Source organism: Myotis myotis, unplaced genomic scaffold (assembly GCF_014108235.1).
Source record: "Myotis myotis isolate mMyoMyo1 unplaced genomic scaffold, mMyoMyo1.p scaffold_m19_p_2, whole genome shotgun sequence".
NCBI classification, from domain to species: Eukaryota; Metazoa; Chordata; class Mammalia; order Chiroptera; family Vespertilionidae; genus Myotis; species Myotis myotis.
The window spans coordinates 19,506,077-19,530,537 of NW_023416324.1; the positions used below are offsets into that span (position 1 = coordinate 19,506,077).

A 24,461-nucleotide genomic window follows, 5' to 3' on the forward strand; every position below is an offset into this window, starting at 1 on the left:
AATGCTCTGCGGGCTCCCCTCCCCCAACCGGCTCACTCAGCGTAGCTCAGGCAGTGGCGGTAGTGAGGCATTCATAGTTTCCTCTGGGAGGGGGTCAAGCATCTTGGGCCTCATAAAGGCCACCTAGCGTTTCTCCTAACACCGGTGACCCGGCCCTCTGCCTATGATGGTGCCACCCTCAGTGTGGCCCCAGGTTAACGGGGGATTCTTGGCCTGCTTGTGCTTGAGACAGGGTTCCTGCCTCCTGCCTATAACAGAAAGTGCTGCCAGTCCGCTGCCTGCAGCTGGGTGCCCGGGGAAGGGGTGTTTGTTCTGTCTTCCACTGGCTGCAGGAGATGGTGCCCTGCCCCATACCTTTAACAGGGTCTCTGGCCTTGCCTCTACCTGAGTTAGAAGTGGCCCACTACTCTCCAACCGTAGTGTTGTCCTGCCTGCTTCCAGGCAGATGCTGGCTGTCCAGCATCTGCCTGGAAGAGGAGTGTTAGTTAGCCTACCCTCTGACTGTAATAAGCGATGGTCCTGTGCCCAGAAATGATCCGGCTATTTTCCTGACTGCAGTAGCCACGTTAGCTGGCACCTGCCTATAGCATGGGGGCCCTGCTCTCCGCCTGCCGAACAGGGTACTGGACTCTCCTCTGACTCGGAAGTGATGTTGCCTTTGCCTCAGACTGTAACGAAAAACTGTGTGAGAGCAGTGCTTCTTGCCTTTCACTGACAGCTAAGTGTGTGTGCGTCTGCCTGCCCCTGCTCTTCGGGGTTTAAAGGCTGCCCTTGCACCTCTTGTCCAGGTGCACCCTGGAGGTCAGGAGGGAGGTAACATCAAATAGCCTCCCTTCTCCTCCAAGTGTCACCCTCAAGGTGAGGAGAGCTAGGCCTGGAGATGTACAGGACCCTCAGGGACTGAGGCACGAGTGACTCTGGTGGCAGGAAGCTTGGGGTGCTGGAGGCTTGTGGTTGGGCTACTGGGGCCCTGTTGCCTGCGGAGCCCTCAGGAGGAGGCAGGAAGTCAGGGTGGGACGTGGGCGCGAGGAGTCAGGTGGTGGCTACCATCGCGAGGAGAGCTGAAACTGTCTGGGCAGCCAGGCTAGGCCAGCAGGACCATGTGAATGGGGCCGGAGGGCTCCTGGGCTGGGCAGGTAAGGAGACTGGGAACAGGGGTCAAGGGGCTGTGGTTGGGAACCTGATATCAGGGGGTGAAACTAGACATGGGGCCAGGCTGCCTGGGTATGCAGCAGCCCTGCAGGCTTGGGGGACAGAAGAACCTTGCTGAAGGTCAGGTAGGAGGCATGCAGTGCAGCCAGATCACCGCTTTCCTGTGTAGACGTTGGCTCTTGGTTCTGCCGCACTGCCCGCCACGGCCTCCACCTCACTTGGAGATCTGGCACATGGACTATCAGGTATTAAAAAGAGCTCGCTTTGGCAGCACATATATAAAGAGAGAGAGAGAGAATCCCCAAGTCCAGTCGCTCATCCCACGATGGATGAGCCTCCTACACGCAGAGAGGGCCCAGCGCTCCCCCCCGGCAGGCCCTCAGCAAGGCGGTGGCAGGGCCAGGTCTTGGGACAGAGTGACTGTCTAGGCTGTGACCTCCCATGAGGCAGGGTAGTGGACAGGCTTGAGTCAAGGGACCCAGAATCCTTTTGGTTGCTGGGGCAGAACCCAGCGACAAGAATCTCCTGAGAGAGATCGGAGTCACCCAGAGCATCCGAATGGACATGAGTGAAAAGGTCTTAGCCGCAGTGACCAGTATTGCTTGAGAGAGGGAGGAGTCTCCGGTTGGGAGTGGATGGATATGTGAGGGCATATTTATCATCTAGGATGGCGCCTTCCTCTGACTGGACGCTGGGAAGTTGGAGCGGAGAGTATAGGGGGAGAAGGGGAGAGGAAGGGCTATTTTAATCCCGGACAGGGGTGCAGTTGGCCCTGAGAGAGGAACATCTGAACTTCCATCTGGAAAGTTGCCATTCCTGCCGCTGCCAAGTGTCACAGGATGTCCTCCCCTCCCCCCTGGCCTGCTAACTACCCCCTGTCCCCCACCACCCAGTGACTGCAGGTGTAGGGCCAATTGGTCCTGTGGATTCCTGCTTCAAACCCCAGCAGGTGGAGGCCCCGGAAAGCATAGTCAGCTAACTGCCCCCTCACCCACCACCTAACTCAGCCTACAGTTTGTGGGGGGAGTCCCCACCTGCACCAGACCGTCCAGGTTTCCTCTGCCATTGGAGTTTTTCTTGACACACAATTTCCATCTAGTCAGCATGTCCCGACCTTTCTCCTGTCCCTAGCTCCAAGGCCTGCAGACTTTGGTGGGGGCTGGGGAGCACGCGGACTCTCTCTGAACCCAGGGGGCTCACCCACACCCTAGACAGGCATAAGCAGTCCCCCTTCCCACCAACCCAGCCTGTAGTGATAGATGACCCAGCGCTCGAGGCAGAGGTTCTTCTCAAAGGGAAAAAGTGCCAAGTGATGGGGCCAAGGACAGGCGAAGGGTTCAGAGGGTGGGAGAAGACACCTGGAAGAGTCAAGGCAGTTCTGAGAAGGATAATGGCCCACTTCGGAGAGTACCTAAAACATGAAGCCATGGTCTCTGTCCCTGGGTTCTGTTCCTTGTGTACCATGATGGCAGAGATCTCAGAGCAAAACCAAATGCAAGACAGCAGATGCAAAAAGCACGCATTTCAGAGGCAGGCAGACCCAGGCACAATTCCGGTTCTGCCATTTTCTTGAACAAGTGGCTTCACCTCTCCGGACTCTAGTTTACTTATCTCTAAAGAGGCAATAATGAGTCTCTCCCTTACAGAGTGCTTGTGGGTACTCAAAGAGAAAATAATGGCTGTGATGTGCCAGGGTACTACCCGACACATAGTAGGTGCTTAACAGAGGTTTAGCACTCCATCTTCCTGCAAGTGTGCACCAAAGGGAGGGATGCCCACACCCAGAATTACTCCCACTAAGCGCCTTGGCAAACCAGTGAACCACCCATTCTCACACACTTGTGGTGTGGCTTTGCAAATGAGCTTGTTTCCTGTGTATAGTGGGTGTGAGAATTACAGACTAAACTACAGGTCTACCTTAGAAGAGGATCCCTCATACAGCTACACAAACACCCTACATATCATCATTGGGAAATGTATATATTCACATGTGTTCAGAGGCAGAGGCAGGGACTACACATACAACACACACTGGACCCTACAAATCCATATACACACCCACAAGCTGATGGCTTTAAGGCCAAGCTTAATTCAGTGAAAGCAATGCTGAGAGGAGCTGGTGTGTGGGTGGCATGGGGACAGGCGAGACCACAACACTATCCAGGGATGTGGCCCCCTCTAAAACCAACATTAGTGTTGGTTTAAAAGCATCTGCAGATGCATTTCCAATGCTTGTTCTAAAGAACACCAGTTCCCTGAGGCGCCTGGAAAGAAAAGGGTTCTGGAACCAAATCAACATGGTCTCAGCTACAAACTGTCCTGATTAGCTTCACGGTGGACGTGAGCTTGTTAAAGCTCTGGAAGTCCTTCCAGAGAAGGAGCTGGGTAGACTTTCTCTAATCCAGTGTTTTCCAAACGTCAGAACCTTTTTTGCCCCCAGCATCACCTCCTCCATGTCTACCCCTTTGAGACAAGGAGAAGAATGGAAGGACGGGCTGTAGAACTGATCTTCCTCAAATGATCGTGTTTCTTAGCAGAGTGTTTGCATTGATGGTGGTTTTATTGTTTGTGTGGTTTTTTTTTCAAGTACAAAAGTAGCACAGGATTTGAATTTTAAAAATTCAAACAGTATCGAGGCAGGTAAAGGAATGCAAGAAATGCAGCTTCCGCCGATCTCACTCCTGGGGCGTGCTCACTGTGGACTATTTGGTGTGCATTCTTCCAGAATTTCCTATGTATGGCTACTACAAAGCCTGGTGGTTAAGAGCCTAGCCTCTGGAGGCAAGTAAACCCAGGCTCAAATCGCCACTCCACCAGTAATTTGTTTGTTATGAGACCTCAGACAAATTGCTTTACCCTGTTTGGGCCTCAGTTTTTGCATCTGTAAAATGGGGATAATAATAGCACTTACTTCATAGGATTATTATGAGAATTACATGAAATCATGCAAATAAAGGCTTAGCAAAGAGCCCTGCTTAAAAGAACCCCCTATACATATTTAAATGCAAATACGCTTATACTCTACATTCTGTTCTGTAACTGCTGACCATGCTATATCTGGGATGTCTTTCCATGTCAATACGTGGCGATCTACCCCACCTTTTCAAGTTAGCTAACCGTCACTAACTTGGTAAGTGGATAATGGTGGTGATTTTGAGATGCTATTTCCTGGCAAGTATCGGTGTTCTGTGTTAATGTTTTTGTGAGTCACAGACATTACCCATCAGTGAGGTGAAGACAGGCATTTTGGCTTCCTGTGAAGATGGAGTAGCCTGCCAGAGGGGCACCCGGCTGAGTCAGAGGGCAGGGCCAGGTGTCTGGGAACCTCTCTGTTTGTGCACTTCTGTATCCCTAGCACTAGACCAGAATTGGCACATAAGAATTGACCACTAAATTTTTGTCAATAGGCTGGCCAATTAAGAAAATTGTGCCACCCTAGTTGGTTTGGCTCAGTGGATAGAGAGTCAGACTGCAGACTTAAGAGTCCCAGGTTTGACTCTGGTCAAAGGCATATGCCCGGCTTATGGGCTTGGTCCCTGGTACGGGGCCTGCAGGAGGCAGCTGATCAATGATTCTCTCTCATTATTGATGTTTCTATCTCTCTCCCCCTCTCCCTTCCTCTTCGAAATCAATAAAAATATACTTAAAAAAGAAAAGAAAAGAAAATTGTCTGTCCTGGCCAGTGTGGCTCATTTGGTTTTGCATCATTCTGTGCACCTACTAGTAAAGGTTTCAGATTCGATTCCTGGTCGGGGCCCAGGCCCAGGTCAGGGTGTGTATGGGAGGCAACTGATCTCTCTCTCTCTCTCTCTCTCTCTCTCTCTCTCTCTCTCTCTCACCCCCTTCCTCTCTTCCTCAAGTCAATAAAAGCATATTAAAAAGAAAAAGAAAAGGAAAATTGTGCCTCCTCTCACTCACTGACAGGTCTAAGCTCAAAATTGTCTCACAGTGCAGCATTTCCAAAAATATGGCCTGTGTACCATTGATGTGGGTGAGTGATTTCAGGGGGTGATGAATAGACGTTTACAAATGAGAATTTATGTGTTAAATTATGTGTTTATTTTCATATGTACTGACTTCTATTTATGGCTGGCGATACTGGTTTTCCATTTATGTTAGTGAAGTTTCATTTTAGGTAACTATATTAAAGGAGAAAAGGTGGTTCGTGAAAGTACCAAAAATGTCAAAGAAAAATGAAAATGATTCATACTTTTAGTCTGGAGAATGCTTAACGCTGGTGTAATGAAATGTTCATGCTAGCCTCCAATAACTATAATTCTCATTTATTTAGTCCTTATTATGTGCCAAGCACCACATTAAGCACTTTCTTATATGGGGTCATCTATATATCATACGTAATGCTCACAATAGCCCTAGAAGCAGGTCTATTTTTATTCTCATTTTGTAGATGAAGTCACTGGGGGAAGCTGGGAACGATTTAGTAACCTGCCCAAAGACCATCTGCCAGTGAGTGACTGGGAGGCCTTGGGGTTGAACTTGGGTCACTGTGACATGGACATGGTGAGCTGAGCCTCCGTGACCTGCAGATTCCAAGAAAGTTTAATAAAGCAGCACGGATTGTCAAGCTGTAAGTAAGGCTCTGTCCTGATAAAACCCCATGGCGCAAAATGCACACAGAGGTATGAGGGAGGGCACTCACTACAAGGGATTACTAGGTCCATAAAAGTTACTAGTTGAAGGGCCTCTACCAAAACTACCAGCTTTAGCGTCATTGCTCTGTAGCCCTTGTTTATGGCAACAGTTAACTAGCAGAATCAGTTGTATGTTCAGCACACTCCCAGTTTGTGAGAATAAAATTCAACTTGTTTGCATGTAAGAGACTTATCTTCTTGTTCCCTATTTTTTGGAAACTCTGAACTCACAGAGTTCATTCAAAAGTGGTATTATATAAAAAAGGAACACACGTCCCTAACCTGTTTAGCTCAGTGGACAGAGCATCGGCCCACGGACTGAAGGGTCCTGGGTTCGATTCCCGTCAAGGGCATGTACCTGGGTTGTGGGCTCAATCTCCAGTAGGGGGCGTGCAGGAGGCAGCTAATCAATGTTTCTCTATCCCTCTCCCTTTCTTTCTGTAAAAATCAATAAAATATATATTTTTTAAAAGGAACACATGAGCCGAAACCGGTTTGGCTCAGTGGATAGAGCGTCGGCCTGCGGACTGAAGGGTCCCAGGTTCGATTCCGGTCAAGGGCATGTACCTGGGTTGCGGGCACATCCCCAGTAGGAGGTGTGCAGGAGGCAGCTGATCGATGTTTCTCTCTCATCGATGTTTCTAACTCTCTATCTCTCTCCCTTCCTCTCTGTAAAAAATCAATAAAATATATTAAAAAAAAAAAAGGAACACATGAAAAAGGAGGCAACTCAGGACACATCCCTGTTTCACCCAGAATTTATTTACCATGTCTGCCAACCCTGATTCTTGGGTACGGTGATGAGGGTTCTGTGTGGGCAACCCATAGTTAAGGCTCTTCATTGAACATTTGCAACTTTGCCAATAACCAAATCTTGGCCAAAGACATAGGCCAAAAAATGGTTTGAAATTATTCCTGACAAATTTTGCCATGAGGTTGCCCAGAGTACAACAGTGGTCTGCAGTGGACTAGCCTGCCTGCTCTTTGTAAAGGATTAGCCTGAGAAACCCAGGCAAGAAGCTGGCACACATTTTGGATAGAACGTTCAGTAAATGAAGAAGTTTATACTTCATGGAAGGGAAAGTGTTGCCCCCCCCCCCTTTTTTTTAATTTAAAGAGAACCAAACAGCCCGGCCCTTGTGGCTCAGTGGTTGATTGTCGACCCGTGAATCAGGGCGGTCACTATTCAATTCCAGGTCACAGCATATGCCTGGGTTGTGGGCTTGGTCCCCATTAGGGAGCATGTACGAGGCAGCTGATCAATGACTCTCTCATCATTGATGTTTCTCTCTCTCTCTCTCTGTCCCTCTTCCTTGCTCTCTCTGAAACCAACCAAAAAAAACCTTTTTTTTTTTTTTTAAAAAAGAGGGTAAAACACATTCTATGGCCAGCCAGGCCAGGTAATGTCTATGATCATGTCTATGGAGTTGATAAAAGTAATCGAGTTAGCAAGAATCAGAACTCATCATGATATGATTCCTAAACAAGCCTGGAATCAGAAAATCTAGTCCAGGACAGCCTGAGGTTTTTGATCAGTTCTACACAATGTGAGCAGGGCCACTGTGTGTGTGCTTTGGGTGCTTCACTGAGAGGCAAGAAGGGATGGGGACTGAAATCTAGCTCTCACTCCACTCTCCAAATTTTTTTGTGTTTGTTTTATTGGAGAGAGAGAGAGAGAGAGAGACATCCACCAGTTGCCTCTTGTATGTACCTGACCAGGAATCGAACACACCCCCTTCTGGTGTACAGGATGACACACCAACCTACGGAGCCACAGCAAACAGGGCTGGCTTTTCAAATGTTTTAACCCCAGGGACGGGTGGCCCTTCGAAATGGCACAAAGTGCTCTGAGGACCATGGACAGCCTTGAATTTGAGGGAGAACATTCCAGACCCTAGTCAGAAGAGGTTTAGAATCTACAAAATTCCTGCTATTGACCTTGAATTTCTGAGTTGTGAGAAGAGAATGTCCTGTTTCATTGACCCCAGAATCTGCCCTCATTGCTGGTTCTGAAAGCCCTTGGGATCCCTTGGATTTTTTTTCTCCTTTTTCTTTCAGACAATGAGAAATTTCTACTAAGTTTTAATTTTTATTTTCTCTTTACTGACTTCATCTATTAACCTGTTCATATAATTTTGGCTACTCAGCAATCTCTGTCAAGCAAAGACCAAAAGAAGGGAACCCACATTTTATATAAATAGATGTATCTATATAATATCTCACAATTACACAGGGACAGGCACAAAGTATACATACCCCTATTTTTGTCTACATCCATCTGTATGCACTGACTCATACACACCCATGACTATGCATACATTAGCAGGAATGCTCACTGAATCATATGCCTCCATATGTGTGCACTTGCACTCACCAATCAGGTAAATGTACACTCAGAAACATGCATTCTAGGTAGAGGGAGAATTGTCTTGGAGAGAAAAGACTTTGTTAACAGAACAATGATTACATTTTTAAGAATATGTCCTTATTGATTTTAGAGAGACAAGAAGGGAGAGGGAGATAGAAACATCGATTGGCTGCCTCGGGCACTGAGCCATACCGTGAGCTGCAAAGATTACATTTTTTATGGAGAGTGGATCCCATTCTGTCACACCTGCCTCCCTGCCCATTTTTTCCGTGACCTCTCAGGGTCCTCCAACCTCTTTAGACTTCTCAGGGAGTAAGGGTAGAGGTAGGGGCCTGATTTGAGTTTCACGTCTGCCAAGAGTCGTGTACTATTGGGAAAATTACTTAACTTCTCTGATCCCCTGGCTTCTTCATCCTTAAAACGAGGCTGGTGAATTACATTAGGGCTTCTAAACGCTTCTCTCCCAAGGACTCCTTTGCCCCTGTTTTACCTCCCCCTCCTTCCCCCCACAAACACACCTTGTGGATCTATGACTTGAAGTTTTTGCCATTAAACTATCTCATTTAGGCACTAATTTTCTTGTTTTCTAGTTCAAATTTTAATCAGAGACTTAACTAAGTCTGCACTAAAGAAGCAAGAAAACAATTTTTCAAATTAAGAAACAAATAATAATACAATTTCCCTTTAGACTTTTAAAATATTGAAATAACCTGCAGGCCTTCAACATTTTCCTGGGGCCTCCAAGGAGCGCGTCGCTCCCAGTGGCTCTAGACTGGCAGCCACTGACTTTGACAGGTCCCAGGGTTTCTGATTGCTGCCAGGCCCTACACTCCAAAGCCCACCTTTTGGAGAGAGCTGGATCTGCTACCTGCAGCCGGAGTGCTTCAGGAGTGGAAACAAGCCAGAGAGGAAACACTTCGGGGTCAGGTACTGGCAGAGTTACAGGGCTCCTTTCCGCTTAATTTGACACAACTTGACGTTTTCCACTCATGGCCCCAGCCTTTAGGGATGTCAGGTCCTCTCTGATAGGCCCAGATTCAGTCCAGGATCAGGTCCCACCTGCGTGATCTGGACTCTTGCCCAAAGCCTGGAGACTCCTTTTCCCTCCCTAGGTGACCCCAGCCTGGACTAGGTACCAGCCTCCAGGCCTATGGTTCCTTCTGCCCTTCTTCTGACTTCTCCTCACTGCTGCATCCCAGTTCATCCCCTCTTTTCATAACCCCAAACGTTTCTCATCTTTCTCTTACCCTTTGCCAGGGCCTCCAAGAATGTCAGGCCTGGGAGGGACCTTACTGATGTCAGTCCACACGCCATCTGATGTTGGTGTTCTCAACTACATTATAACCAACCTGTGGTTTTCTACGGCCTGTTTGAGAAGCCCAAACAACAGGATGCTCACGACCTTACTAGCTAGCTCAACTTATTTTAGGCTAGCTCCAGGTTGTCACCAGCTCTTTCCTGAAGGCTTTTGCTACTAACCAGTTCCTGGTCAGAATAAAAATAGCAGCCAAAAAGCCATTTGCATGATGACAGGAGAAGATTTGACTTTGGGTGGTGGGCACACGGTGCAATACACAGATCATGTAACATAGAAACCTACGCCTGAAACCTGTATGTTCATGTTGACCACCCCAATAAATTTTAATTTTACAACAAAGGCATTTGCAGCCACAGATGGGTGAACTGTGGCTGAGCGATTTCTCAAATGTCTACCCCCTACACTCCTCCAAGACTCCTAACAGTAGGGGGAAGAATGTGTCCCCTTTTCCTTGATTTGGCTTAAAATTCCATGTATATTTTACATCTTCCTCTATAATAGACCTGGGCCTGTTTAACTATATGAAGAAGGACAAGGAAGATGCTCTGGGAAGATGCACACCAGTGACTCTGGTACCGATGAGAGCTTATGAGTATCTCAGTTTAAAAAACAGGAGCTTGGGACATATGTAATACTTTCAACAATAAAGAATTATTTAAAAAGAAAAGAAACAGAAGCTTGCCCAGCTGGGTGGCTCAGTGTTTGAGCATCGACCAATGAACCAAGAGGTCATGATTCCATTCCCAGGCAGGTCACATGTCCAGGTTGCAGGCTCAATCCCCAGTAGGGGGTGTGCAGGAGGCAGCCAATTAATGTTTCTGTCTTACATGAATGTTTCTCTCTCTCTTTCTCTCTCTTCCTCCCTCTAAAGTCAATTTTTCAAAAATTGAGGTATAATTGACATATGTCCTTAATTCTTACTAACTCAACCCTCCTTCCACTTGGGCCCAGCATGGCTTAGCAACTCTAGCTTTGTTCTGCTAGATAAGTTGTGTGAATGTAAGCAGGCCTCTCTGGGCTTTGGTTTGTTCACCTAAAATCAGAGATTAGATTTGGTGGCTGCTAAGACCTTTACAGATGGGAGAATCTGTGCATTAAAACAATTTTTTAAATTGTTCAATCACAGTTGACATTCAATATTACATTAGTTTTAGGTGTACAACATAGTGGTTAGACATTTATATAACTTACAAAGTGAGCCCCCTAATAAGTCTAGTACCCACCTGGCACCATGCATAGTTGCTACAATATTATTGACTACATTCCCTGTGCTGTACTTTACAACCTGGTAACTGGTTCATAGGTCGACACTCAACACTGAACCACACCGGCCAGGCTCAACTTCTTAATTCCTTCACCTTTTTCACCCTGCCCCGCCACCCTCCTCACATCTGGAGACTACCAGTTCTGCATTTACGAGTTTGTTTCTATTTTATTTATTCTGTTCCTTAGAGTCCACATGTAAGTGAAATCATTTGTTATTTGTTTTTCTCTAGCTGACTTATTTCACTTATCATAATATCCTCCAGGTCCATCCATGTTGTTACAAATGCTAAGAGCTCATTATTTTTTTATGGCAGAGTAATAGTCTGTTGTATATTCATATGTACCACATCTTTTTCATCCGATTGTCTATTGATGTAAACTTTGGTTGCTTCCAAATTGTAGCTATTGTATATGAAATGTCCTTCTTTGTCTTTTGTTATAGCTTTTGTTTTAAACTCTATTTTGCCTGCCTGGCTGGTGTTGTTGGGTGGTTGAGCATCGATCTATGAACCAGGAGGTCATGCTTCGATTCCCAGTCAGGGCATATGACCGGGTTGCAGGCTCCGTTCCCACTGTGGAGCATGCAGGAGGCAGCTGATCAATCATTCTCTCTCATCATTGATGTTTCTATCTCTCTCTCCCTCTCCCTTCCTCTCTGAAATCAATAAAAATATTTTTTTAAAAATAAAATTTAAAAAACCAATAAAAACATCAAGTGAGGATTTTTTTTTTTAAAAGTCTATTTTGTCTGATATAAATATTGCTACCCCAGCTTTTTTTAATTTCCATTTGCGTGAGATATATTTTTCCATCCCTTTACTTTCAGTCTGCATGTGTTTTTTTTATCTGAAATAGGTTCCTTGTTGGCAGCATAGGTATGGGTCTTGTTTTCTTATCCATTCAGTCACTCTATGTCTTTTGATTAGATTTAATTCACTTATATTTAAACTAATTATTGATAGGTATGTAGTTATTGCCATTTTATTATTCACATTTTTTCTTCTCCTCCTTCTCCTTCTCCTTCTTCTGGAAGTCCCTTTAACATTTCTTGTATTACTGGTTTTGTGGTGGTGAACTTTTTAGCTTTTTCTCATCTGGGAGAGAATCTGTGCATTAACCCTTCATATACCAGTCAATTTTATTTATTTGCTTGTTCATTTGTTTATGAGAGAGAGAAGAGAGAGAGATTGTTCCATCATTTATTTATGTATTCATTGGTTGTTTCTTGTATGTGCCCTGACTGGGGATCGAACCCAGTGTATATCAGGACAGTGTATCAGGACAGTGCTCCAATCAATTGAGCTACCTGGCCTGGGCCCTAGTCAACATTTATAAATGACAACTAGTTCTGGGTGCTGGGGCATTCAAGCAAATAAAGCACAGGTTCTGTTCTCCAGGAATTCCCCCATCTCATCAAGGGGTGGAAGAGGCCATGGGCCTGACACATAAGTCAGTGTAGGTTGGGCACTCGGTGCCTAAGTTGATGATGGTGGTCTGAGTAGAAGTGCAGCAGCAAAGAGCATGGGAAGGCTGCACAGAGTAGGTGATGTGTGAGCTGAGCCTTGAAAGTTGAGTCCAATAGATGGACAAAAAGAGAGCATCCCGAGGCAGGAGAAGCACATGTGCAAGGGCATGGAGTAAGAAAACAGTGTGGGGTGTTTGGGAGGGACAGGTGTAGCTCAAAGACTGTGTGAGTGTGTAGGGGGGGGGAGGGGGGTGCGTGTGTGTGTGTGTGTGTGTGTGTGTGTGTGTGTGTGTAAGAACAGACTGAGGAAGTGGATTTGATCTTGATATTAAAGGGTCTTGAACACATGGTAAATTTAACTTTATCTGAGGACTAGTGCTTTCCAAGCAGTTCTGAGGAGCAGCCCAGGGAAGGAGGTGTCTTGGGGACTCCTAGGGGCTTCAGAGAGAGGCCCCACTGGGCTTCAGGCACTGCAGCTCCATTTTTGCTTTATCTATGGGGTTCTGCTTGATTTCATCTGACAAAAAGTTTCCACTGCTAAAGCAAGCAAACAAATAAAAAAAAAGTCACAGCCAATAGGGCCACTGAAGGATTTTCTGCTGGGGAGAAGCAGAAGGAACCCTCTGAAGGAGACTTGTGTGGGAGGGGAAGGGGGCAGAGGCCTGAGGGCTGACTTTGGGGAGCAGGAGTCTTTCATTTAGCTTTCTGGGCTGGAGAGGGGAATTGTATTAGGAGGTGGGGCGCACTCACCTTTAAGGTGTGGGCGGATCAAAACTTAGGTCTCTCCCAGGGTTTGGAAGAAGTGTGTGATCTCTACTGGGTAGTCCCCCAACTTGGGGGATGGGCAGAGAGAGAGAGAGAGAGAGAGAGAGAGAGAGAGAGAGAGAGGTTGGGGGAGAGGCAGGAAGCGGGCAGATAGACTAACAAAGGTGCCTGTGTCGGTTTGCCCATCCCAGGTGGGGGGCGGGGCCTAGGACTGGGGTGTGTGTGACTTTACTTGTGGCCTGGGGGCTCAGAGGGAGCATCAGTCAGTAGCTAGGGCCCCATTTCAGTTTGTCTATGGCTGGTGAATGGGGGCCTGGGGAGGAGGGCGAACCTAAGGTACTTCTGGAAGTTTTCAGGGTGAGGCCCCAGTATGTCGGAGGTTGGGCGAGCAGATGTTGGGGGAACCCCTTAAGCGCCTCTCCATTCCCCCAGGGACCATGGGCTGTGGCTGCAGCTCAAACCCTGAAGATGACTGGATGGAAAACATCGATGTATGTGAGAACTGCCATTACCCCATAGTCCCACTGGATGGCAAGGCCACGGTAAGAGGCAAGACATGGGGCTTGATGAGGGAGCCGGGTGGGGTGCACAGCTCAGGAGAACAAAATGGGCCACCACTAAAGGTCCTTGAAATAACAGAGCGGCCCTCTCCTCTGCAATACAGAAAGGAAAAGAGGCTCAGAGAAGGGAAGGGACTCTGCTAAGTCACACAGCAAGTAGTTGGCAAGTTCAGGGATAGGAAGAAGCGGCCGGCTAGGCTGGAGAAGTGAAGGAGATCAGGGTGGTGGGGAGCGGAGCCGGGATCTGACCCCGCCTCCTGCTCTCTGACCTCACTCTCATCCCCTACCCCCCAGCTGCCCATCCGGAATGGCTCTGAGGTGCGGGATCCACTGGTCACCTACCAGGACACCAACCCCCCGGCTTCTCCACTGCAAGGTGACCGCAGCCAGCAGGGCCTGGAGATGAGGCCTGTGGGTCTTTGGCTGTCGGCCTCCATCTCCTCCCCGTCTACCCTCTATTCTGCCCAGTTTCTCTGGCCCCAGTCTTGTGCTCTGCCCTGTCACGTCTGAACTCCATGTTCCCAGCTTATTTCAGGCTGGTTCTCCCTGACGCCCCCCTGTCTTTACAGACAACCTGGTTATCGCCCTGCACAGCTATGAGCCCTCTCACGATGGGGACCTGGGATTCGAAAAGGGTGAACAGCTTCGTGTCCTGGAGCAGTGAGTGTCCCCGCTATGCCACCCCTCCTCGCCCTGCGGCGGTGAGGGAGTGAGGGAGCGGAGACGCCGGGCTCCGCAGCCCTCCTGCAGGTCCTGACTGGCTTGCAGTAGGCGCCCTTGAGACAAAATGAGAGGCTGGCGGGTGCCGAGCTGGAGGGTGGGGTGGCATTGACAGCTGGGGCTCTGGAGGGAGGGAGTCCAGCCGAGTCCAGGCTGAGCAAGCCACGCTGACCACGGTGTTCTCAGGAACGGCGAGTGGTGGAAGGCGCAGTCTCTGACCACCGGCCAGGAGGGTTTCATCCCCTTCAACTTCGTGGCCAAAGCGAACAGCCTGGAGCCCGAACCGTGAGTGGGGACTCGTCTTGGGGATGGGTAGGAGCAAGCGGACCTAGGGACCCCGGGGCAGAGGAGGGCTGCTTGAGGGGTGAAGGAAGGAGCACCTTCCAACCGACGACGGCTTTCACTCTCCCTGCGCAGCTGGTTCTTCAAAAACCTGAGCCGCAAGGATGCTGAGCGGCAGCTCCTGGCCCCCGGGAACACGCACGGCTCCTTCCTGATCCGGGAGAGCGAGAGCACCGCGGGTGAGCGGCGGGGCGGGGGCGCGGTGGGCGGGGCCCGGGCGGGGCAGAGGCGGTGGGCGGAGTCCGGACTGGGCGAGGCGGGGGCGCGGTGGGCGGGGCCCGGGCGGGGCAGAGGCGGTGGGCGGAGTCTGGGATGGGCGGGGCAGGGGCGTGGTGGGCGGGGCCCGGGCTAGGTCCCGGGAGCCGCGGTGCGGGCTGCGCGAGCCCGCGGGCAGGAGCGCGGTGGCGGAGGTGCACCCGCCGTAGGTCACCCCTCCCCCTCTGACGTTCGCTTACCTATTCTTTTATTCAGGATCGTTTTCCCTGTCCGTTCGGGACTTCGACCAGAACCAAGGAGAGGTGGTGAAACATTACAAGATCCGCAACTTGGACAAAGGAGGCTTCTACATCTCCCCCCGCATCACTTTTCCCGGCCTGCAGGAGCTGGTCCGCCATTACACCAGTGAGCGCAGCCGTACCCCTCAGACGTGGGCCTGAGGCCCCCTCACCTGTGTCCTAGCAGCCTGCCTCCCCCAAGTCCCTCTCGGGGATGCCCTACCCATCACTAAGCCTGCTCTTCCATTCCCGGCCGGGGTGCGGTGCCAGACGCTGCAGCCGCAGGTGTCCACACCTCCCCTGCCCGGCCATTTCCCTAGACGGGACTTGGTGAAGTCCCTACTCCCTCCCTTGTCCTCGCAGACACTCCGGACGGGCTATGCACGCGGTTGAGCCGCCCCTGCCAGACCCAGAAGCCCCAGAAGCCGTGGTGGGAGGACGAGTGGGAGGTTCCCAGGGAGACGCTGAAGCTGGTGGAGCGGCTGGGGGCCGGCCAGTTCGGGGAGGTGTGGATGGGTAAGTGAGGCCCTCCTGGACTGCGGGGGATTGTGGGGGAGGGGGGCGTCCGCTGAGATCCGAGAGTCCCCCCGACAGTCCGTGTGACTTCCTCCAACCCTCCCCACCCAGGGTACTACAACGGGCACACGAAGGTGGCAGTGAAGAGCCTGAAGCAGGGCAGCATGTCCCCCGACGCCTTCCTGGCCGAGGCCAACCTCATGAAGCAGTTGCAGCATCAGCGGCTGGTCCGGCTCTACGCGGTGGTCACCCAGGAGCCCATCTACATCATCACGGAATACATGGAGAATGGTGGGCGCTGCCGTCCCCTCTGCTCTTGCTAGAGGGTGGAGGAGGCCTGCCTTTTCTCCTGGCTCAGCACTGAAGTTGGGCTGGGCTCCTAAAGTCTCAGCTCCAAGGGCCAGAAGAGGGTGTGTCCTCGAGGCTGTCTGGGAGCCCCGCCTCAGGTGGCCGGCTCTGGAAGGGCATTCAGCCCCCATCTCCCCTGACCTGCAAGTCCCGTTTGCCTTCAAAGCCCTACCTTGATCTAAAGATGCTTGTTTTCAGGAAATGAGTGCATCCCTGGTCCCATTTCTTTCCCTTCTGCCCCTGAGTGTTGGGAGGCCAGATCTGCCCCAAAGCCCTCTTTCTCAGTTCTGGGCGAGCCCCTCCCCCTCCCTTGGTCTGTTACTGCACAGAGTAAGAGCCTCACCGCGGTAAACAGGAATTTGCAGGCCTAGATTTGCTACAGATTTGCTGTGTGACACAGGCCAAGTTCCTGGCCTGCATCTGGTGCTCCATTTCCCTAAGTATAACAGCAGAAATCTGAACGGTTCTGATTCTTTGGGAGTATAAGATCTCCCCCTCTTTCAGGAGGGGAGAAAAGCTGTCATTGGCTAATGGGTTCTGGAAATGGCAAATGGATTTTATTATATAAGCCTACTTTAGTTGGTAGTTGCTTGGAGTTCTGCGTTGAGGATTCTGAGGCTCATTGGAAGTGAGTGCTAGGATTGATTAGCAACATCTGCCATGGACACAATGGAGGAATGGCAGTCTATGTCACATATTTGCTGTGTCTGGGTGAGGCCTTTATCTTTGGTGACTAATTCAGTACTCATAGTGGGGACACACAGGTTGCTATCATCTTCACACAGGGCTTTAATCTCTTAAGAAGGGACAGAAGTTACGAGCTCCAATCCAGCAACTCCCAACCTGTCAGGTCTCCACACATCTCTTTCCACAGTCCTTTTTAAAAAAATTTTTTTTTTTTATTCATTTCTTACAGAGAAGAAGGGACAGGGATAGAGAGTTAGAAACATCAATGAGAGAGAAACATATACCAGTTGCCTCCTGCACACCCCCTACTGGGGATGTGCCTGAAACCAAGGTACATGCCCTTGACTGGAATCAAACCTGGGACCCTTCAGCCTGCAGGCTGACGCTCTATCCACTGAGCCAAACTGGTTAGGGCTCCACACTCCTTTTAATGCGTGCAGCACACATTTATTACTGCTTACTTTGGGCTGGGCACTGGGAACGTGGATGGACAAAACAAGGTGCCTGCTGTCTCATTTTAGTTATGCACACCTGGAAAACCAGTGTCTGGGCTAGAAAAGTTCCAGCATGCCCCAGAGAATGTAGATGGTGATTTAATTTATTATGTCTAGTAGGATCTAGAAAAGCTTCCTAGAGGAATAGTCTAGCTGGGCCACGCAAGAAAAGTAAGGCAGAGACGGGACAAAGAGACTTTGAGGTGAGAACGCAATGGTCCATGTGAAAAATGTTGAAATTGTCTAGTGGGGTTGGAACAAGAGTAGCAGGAGTCGGGGAAGACAAGAAACTATGAAGTGGACCATGCAGAGCTTTGGATGCTGGCTGAGGAGTTTGAGCTCTACCCCGTGGGTGACAAAAAGCTTACAGATCCCTTCGAGCATGCCCCACCCTAGTCCCCTGGAAAAGACCTTCACATGTCCCAAACTCCTCACTCAGAACACACACGCCTCCATTTTCTGCCCTTCCTCTTCCTTTCCACATATAAGACACTGCTTCTAGACCACCCCCACCGCCCCACTGCCTACACAGTTAGGCGAGAAGGGTTGGGGAGCTCTCTCCTTGGGCAACTTGGATCAGCAACTCTTGCTTCTGCCCACAGGGAGCCTGGTGGATTTTCTCAAGACCCCTGCAGGCATCAAGCTGACCATCAACAAACTCTTGGATATGGCAGCCCAAGTAAGGAGACTTGGGAGGGCTGGGCATGGGCACAGGCCAGCAGGGTAAGGATGTCTGGCCCACCACTGCTGACCTATCCATACCTGACCTGCAGATTGCAGAGGGCATGGCGTTTATTGAAGAGCGCAATTACATCCACCGTGACCTGAGGGCCGCCAACATCCTGGTGTCTGACACCCTGAGCTGCAAGATCGCAGACTTTGGCCTAGCACGCCTCATTGAGGACAATGAGTACACAGCCAGGGAAGGTAGGTGTGAGATAGAAGGGAAGTCTGGGGCCTACAGGCCACGCAGTCCTTGGTGACCTCACTCTGCTTCCCCACAGGGGCCAAGTTTCCCATTAAGTGGACAGCGCCGGAAGCCATTAACTATGGGACCTTCACCATCAAGTCGGACGTGTGGTCTTTCGGGATTCTGCTGACGGAGATTGTCACCCACGGTCGCATCCCTTACCCAGGTCAGGACCAAAGGCAGGAACTAAAAAGGGTGATGAGGCAGGGCAGTAAAATCCACGTCTTTCCACTCACCTTTTCCCAGGCTCAGAATCTGAAACTTTCTAGTTGCTTCTCCTCCATCTTCTCAGAGATGTGACTCCGATATCACCAGGGAGGTACTGATCAACCATGGCTGACTTTCATCTCTGTCTCTGGATCTCTCTCTCTCCCTTCGATAATCCCAGCTCTTCTCTTTAGTTCCAACACAGGCAGCCCAGTAGGGTGAAAAGGCTCTGGCCTGAGAGACAAGAAGCCTGTCTTTCATTATCAGACATGCCATGATATTAACTTTCTGTTTGATCAGATGATGCCTTCTTTTCCCATTTGTAAAATGTAAGGTTAGACTAATACTTGGCCCCCCCCCAGCTGGTTTGGCTCAGTGGATAGACCGTCGGCCTGCAGACTAAAGGGTCCCAGGTTCGATTCCAGACAAGGGCAAATGAATGGATTGTAGGCTGGATCCCTAGTAGGGGGCATGCAGGACACAACCAATCAATAATTCTCTCTCATCATTGACATTTCTCTCTCTCTCTCTCCCTCTCCCTTCCTCTCTGAAATCAATAATAATACTTTTTTAAAAAGTTGTTCTCGAGAGAAAATGATGCCAAAAGTGTTTAGAAGTCTGGAAAAAATCACACACACACACAAAGAATATTAATATTACCTGGCCCATTTAAGCACTCAAGAGTGTTAGATTTGTTTGTTTGTTAAACATATTTTATTGACTTCTTACAGAGAGGAAGGGAGAGGGATAGAGAGTTAGAAACATTGATGAGAGAGAAACATCAATCAGCTGCCTCCTGCACACCCCCTACTGGGGATGTGCCCGCAACCAAGGTACATGCCCTTGACCAGAATCGAACCTGGGACCTTTCAGTCCGCAAGCCGACGCTCTATCCACTGAGCCAAACCGGTCAGGCCAAGAGTGTTAGGTTTTGCTATTAATAGTGACTATTATGCTATTAATAGTCACTTTGGGCAAGTGACTTCACCTCTCTGAGCCTGTTCCCTGATATGAAAAACAAGATTATCTGTGAAAGACCTTGACTCATAATAGGTGCTCACTAAACACTGACTTCTGTTCCCTCTGAAGCTTTCTGTCTAAAGACTGAAAGAGACATGTAAACAACTGACTCTCACTCACTCCCACCCCTCCCTTTATCTCCTGGACAAAGTTCTTTACCCCTGAATTCAGCCAAGACAGCAATGGAATCTTTTAAAAGGAACTTGCTAGGAAACTGGGGGAAGGAAATGGAACACAAAGACAGGGCACAGAGGTCATGGAGCACAGTGGCCAGATTTTAGAAGCTTCCCACATCACGAGAGCAGTGTGCACAGAGCTTTGCTCCTAGGAAGGTCAAGGCACCTTAGAATCAGGCGAGAGCCAGAAGGCTTTCCCTGCCCTGGACTTACCCCATCACAGAATCGAGGGAGAGCGCTGGGGCTGGAAGCCCACCCTGGTCATCTTGCCAAGGACCCTCACTGCCCCTCCACTGTGCCCACAGAGGTGAATCCATAGGCAATGTCTCTGTTACAACTGAAAAGACATTGTTAACATGATGATGAATGGCAACTCGGCTTCAGGGTCAGGGAGACAATGGGGAGTAATGGGGATTTGGGTGAACTTGCATCTGCTCCAGCAGAAGGTTGCCTTTAAGACCTGGGGGCCCAGCCCTGGCTGGCATGCTCAGTGGTTATAGTGTCAGCCTGTGCACCGGAGTGTCTTAGGTTCGATTCCCTTGGTTGTGGGTTCGCTCCCCACCCTGAGTCAGGGTGCATGTGGGAGGCAACCGGTCACTGTGTCTCTCTCACATCCATGTTATTTTCTCTCTCCCCCTCCTTTTCTCCCTTCTACTCTCTCTGAAAAGCAATGGAAAAAGTGTCCTCAGGGGAGGATTAACAAAAAGGAAACACAAAAACAAAAGGCACGGGGTCCCAAAAAACAGATTTTTTTTTTTTTTCAAGAGAAGCCCAGACTTGCAGCTTTAGAAAAATGTGCGCATTTCCAAACATTGGTGATTGATTCAAATTATTTAAAAACACTACAGAAGCCAAACCAAAGTGTGTCTAGAGGCTATATTTAGGCTGGATTTAGCCTATGGGCTTGCAGCCTTGACTCTAGCCTTGGGTGTTTAGTTCCATGGCCTATGTCCTCCAATGTGCTAATTTTGAAACGTGAGGGACCCATAGCTAGAGGCCTCCTAGCGGCAAGGCCTGGGCAAGAGGGTATTTATTGAGCGCGGTCCATTCCCAAGTTTTGCAGGACCATAAAGCGTTTAGTCTTTGGGAACTGCCTGTCACAGTCTCCTCTCAGAAGACTGAAGGAGAAATCAGAGGCCACATGGGAAATTTAGACACAGGCAGCTGTTTCTGCCATGATCATGCAGTTCTCTGGATCAAGTCCTCTCAGGGTCCACATGCTAAGAGCCTACCAGGTGGGACAGGACCAGTATGAAGGCAGGGAACTGGCCCCAAAATTATTTCATCTGGGTCATGGAGGGACCTGGTAGACCTCTGCCCATGCAGAGTCTGCTTTGCTGGGGCCCAGAGTCCATCTGGCTTCCTAATGTAGCATCTCATGTGCCTGGTCCCAGAGCTAGGGAAGCCTCGCCATTGTCGTGGCTGTGGGCTCCCATCCAGCCCTGGGCCTTGACCACCATATCTTCCCACCAAATAATAATAATCATAAGTGTTATTTATGCAGTATCTCATTTCCAGGCACTACATGAATTATATGCACTATCTCATTGAATCCTCATAGAAACTCTGAGGTAGGAGTTATTTGTTCTGTTTTCCAAATGAGAAAACTGAGGCTCAAAATATTTTTTTTTTTTTTTTTTTTTTTTAATTAAATCTTTATTGTTCAGATTATTACATTTGTTCCTCTTTTTTTTTTCCCCCCATAACTCCCCTTCTCCCAGTTCCCGCCCCACCCTCCGCCCTCACTCCCCACCCCCTGTCCTCATCCATAGGTGCACGATTTTTGTCCAGTCTCTTCCCGCATCTCCCATACCCCTTTCCCCCCCAGGAATAGTCAGTCCATTCCCTTTCTATGTCCCTGATTCTATTATAATCAACAGTTCATTCTGTTCATCAGATTATTTATTCACTTGATTCTTAGATTCACTTGTTGATAGATGCATATTTGTTGTTCATAATTTGTATCTTTACCTTTTTCTTCCTCTTCCTCTTCTTAAAGGATACCTTTCAGCATTTCATATAATCCTGGTTTGGTGGTGATGAACTCCTTTAGCTTTTCCTTATCTGTGAAGCTCTTTATCTGACCTTCAATTCTGAATGATAGCTTTGCTGGATAAAGTAATCTTGGTTGTAGGTTCTTGGTATTCATCACTTTGAATATTTCTTGCCACTCCCTTCTGGCCTGCAAAGTTTCTGTTGAGAAATCAGCTGACAGTCGTATGGGTATTCCCTTGTAGGTAACTGAGTTTCTTTCTCTTGCTGTTTTTAAGATTCTCTCTTTATCTTTTGCTCTTGGCATTTTAATTATGATGTGTCTTGGTGTGGTCCTCTTTGGATTCCTTTTGTTTGGGGTTCTCCGCGCTTCTTGGACCTGTAAGTCCATTTCTTTCACCAGGTGGGGGAAGTTTTCTGTCATTATTTCTTCAAATAGGTTTTCAATATCTTGCTCTCTCTCATCTTCTGGCACCCCTATAATTCTGATGTTGGTACGCCTGAAGCTGTCCCAGAGGCTCCTTACACTATCCTCGCATTTTTGGATTCTTTTTTCATTTTGCTTTTCCGGTTGGGTGTTTTTTGCTTCCTCGCATTTCAAATCATTGACTTGATTCTTGCGCTCCTCTGGTCTGCTGTCGGGAGTCTGTATAATATTCGTTATTTCAGTCCGTGTATGCTTAATTTCTAGTTGGTTCCCCAATATAAGATCGAGGGTCTCATTAGTTTTCTTGTAGATCTCATTAAGTTTATCGGCGGCTTCTAAACAGTTCTTGAGAGACCTTAAAAGTGTGGTTCTGAACTCTATATCTTCCATTGACAATTTTGTCCTGTTTCTTTGTCTCCGCATTTTGTTATGCTTCCTTGGTGCACCCCCTAGTGGTCTTTGTTCGCAGTCTGATAGTTAAATCTTGATTGTTGTAGCTAATTCCAGGGAGGGTTTGACCTCCAGGCCAAGTGGCTATGAGAATCAGCTGTGTCAGCAGTGAGAGAACTTCTGTCCTCTAGGGAGGTGCTAATCTGGCGTTTGCCTGAGGCTATCCGGCAAATGCCTGTGTGCAGGGCTTGGGCGGGGCGGGTCGCACAGGATCAACAGGGTGGGCCGGAGAGAGCAGTTATGGCGGCTCTCAGTCCTGTCCCCAGGGGCTCTGCCTCTCTGAGTCCCAGCACCCGCTGCAAAGCTCCGAGAGAAAGCTGCACTCGCTCTGACCGAAGCCAGACAGTCCCGCTTCTCCCGTTTGAGTCTGGGTCCCTAAAGACTCGCCCGGATCTGGAGCTCAGAGTCTGCGACTCCCTCCCGATTGAAAACGCCAACCGCGCCCTCCGCCGCCAGCCCACTCCGCGCACTCCGCACCTCAGAATTTGACTTCAGCACTGCGCCTCCTCTGAGTGTCCGTATGCGCTTCTCTTTCCTCCTAGTTGTAGGACTTCCACTCAGCCAGCGTTCCTGTGGTTCTGGGTGATGTCCCTTCCGTTTTTTGGTTTCACTTTTGAAGTAGTTGTTCAAGGCAGCAAACTCCGGCGTTAACCTATGCCGCCATCTTGGTTCTCCGAGAAAACTGAGGCTCAAAATATTGAGGTGGCTCCCAAGGCAGCCAACAGTGTGTGTTATTGAGTGTCTAAGCCATAGCTGACATTCCAAGGGGCACAACTGACATTTTTTAAAAATATATTTTTTTATTGATTTTTTACAGAGAGGAAGGGAGAGGGATAGAGAGTTAGAAACATCGATCAGCTGCCTCCTGCACACCCCCTACTGGGGACGTGCCCGCACCAAGGTACATGCTCTTTTTTTTTTATTTATTTATTTATTTATTTATTTATTTATTTATTTATTTTTAATATATTTTATTGATTTTTCACAGAGAGGAATGGAGAGAGATAGAGAGCTAGAAACATCGATGAGAGAGAAACATCGATCAGCTGCTTCCTGCACATCTCCCACTGGGGATGTGCCCGCAACCCAGGTACATGCTCTTGACCAGAATCGAACCTGGGACCCTTTAGTCCGCAGGCCGACGCTCTAGCCACTGAGCCAAACCAATTAGGGCCACAACTGACATTTAGCAGGTGCCTATAGTAAGGCCTTACCATTGATGAAGACCAAGATCCTTTCGGATGGGTGCTCACACCATAACAGTTAAATAATCTGAACATGGCCCCTGCCTGTGGGCTTCCAAAGCCTGGAGCCTTGATGTCTTTTCTCCCATCAACCCGCAGGGATGACCAATCCTGAGGTGATTCAGAACCTGGAACGAGGTTACCGCATGGTGAGACCTGACAACTGTCCAGAGGAGCTGTACCACCTCATGATGCTGTGTTGGAAGGAGCACCCAGAGGACCGGCCCACCTTTGACTACCTGCGCAGCGTGCTGGACGACTTCTTCACTGCCACAGAGGGCCAGTACCAGCCCCAGCCCTGAGAGCCCGAGCTGGGGCCTAGAGCCCTGTCCTCATCTAGCCAACCTGGCTGGGAGAAGCAGTTCCTGTGCCATACCCATGGCCGATGCACATAATGACTCTGCATGTGAATCCTGCCCATGTGTGACACGTATACTTCTCCTGTTTTGTACACTGGTTCTTTAGTTGTGTGGGCTCTGCACATGTGTCTTGTACATGTGCAGCCTGTGCATATGTCTTGGACACCTGTCCAGGCTATCCCTTTCTGGGCCTCTCATTTCCTGAGACCACCTGAGAAAGGAGAGAGGGATGTGATTGACACCAGCTTCTGCTCACCCCCATTTCCTTTCCCCTGGTCATCAAGAAGCTCCTTGAGGGGGAAACCTCATGTAATACCTCCATGCCCTCCTCTTCGGTGACTGGCACACATCAGGAGCTCAATAAATGTTTGTTTGTTGATGAAGATTGTGCATCTCTCTGTTCCCCTCTCTCATTTCTTCTTCCTTGGGAGGGAAGAGTGGGGGTTCAGAAGTTGATAACCAAGAATTG

At 49.0% G+C, this 24,461-nt stretch overlaps 1 protein-coding gene across 2 annotated transcripts; it reads left to right on the forward strand.

Annotated features, from left to right (window-relative positions):
* The first annotated feature begins 1,011 nt into the window (after positions 1-1,011).
* On the forward strand, positions 1,012-24,384 carry LCK (LCK proto-oncogene, Src family tyrosine kinase). 2 transcript variants are annotated; one of them, XM_036351745.1, is made up of 13 exons: positions 1,012-1,136; positions 13,419-13,528; positions 13,841-13,922; positions 14,116-14,206; positions 14,453-14,551; positions 14,684-14,787; positions 15,080-15,229; positions 15,466-15,618; positions 15,730-15,909; positions 17,750-17,826; positions 17,921-18,074; positions 18,152-18,283; positions 23,733-24,384. In XM_036351745.1, exons 2-13 carry the CDS (start codon positions 13,424-13,426, stop codon positions 23,933-23,935), a joined length of 1,530 nt encoding a protein of 509 aa, XP_036207638.1. In that variant the 5' UTR covers positions 1,012-1,136; positions 13,419-13,423; the 3' UTR covers positions 23,936-24,384. The 2 variants fall into 2 exon arrangements, with proteins under 2 accessions (XP_036207638.1, XP_036207639.1); XM_036351746.1 differs by lacking the exon at positions 15,466-15,618.
* Positions 24,385-24,461: the final 77 nt, after the last annotated feature.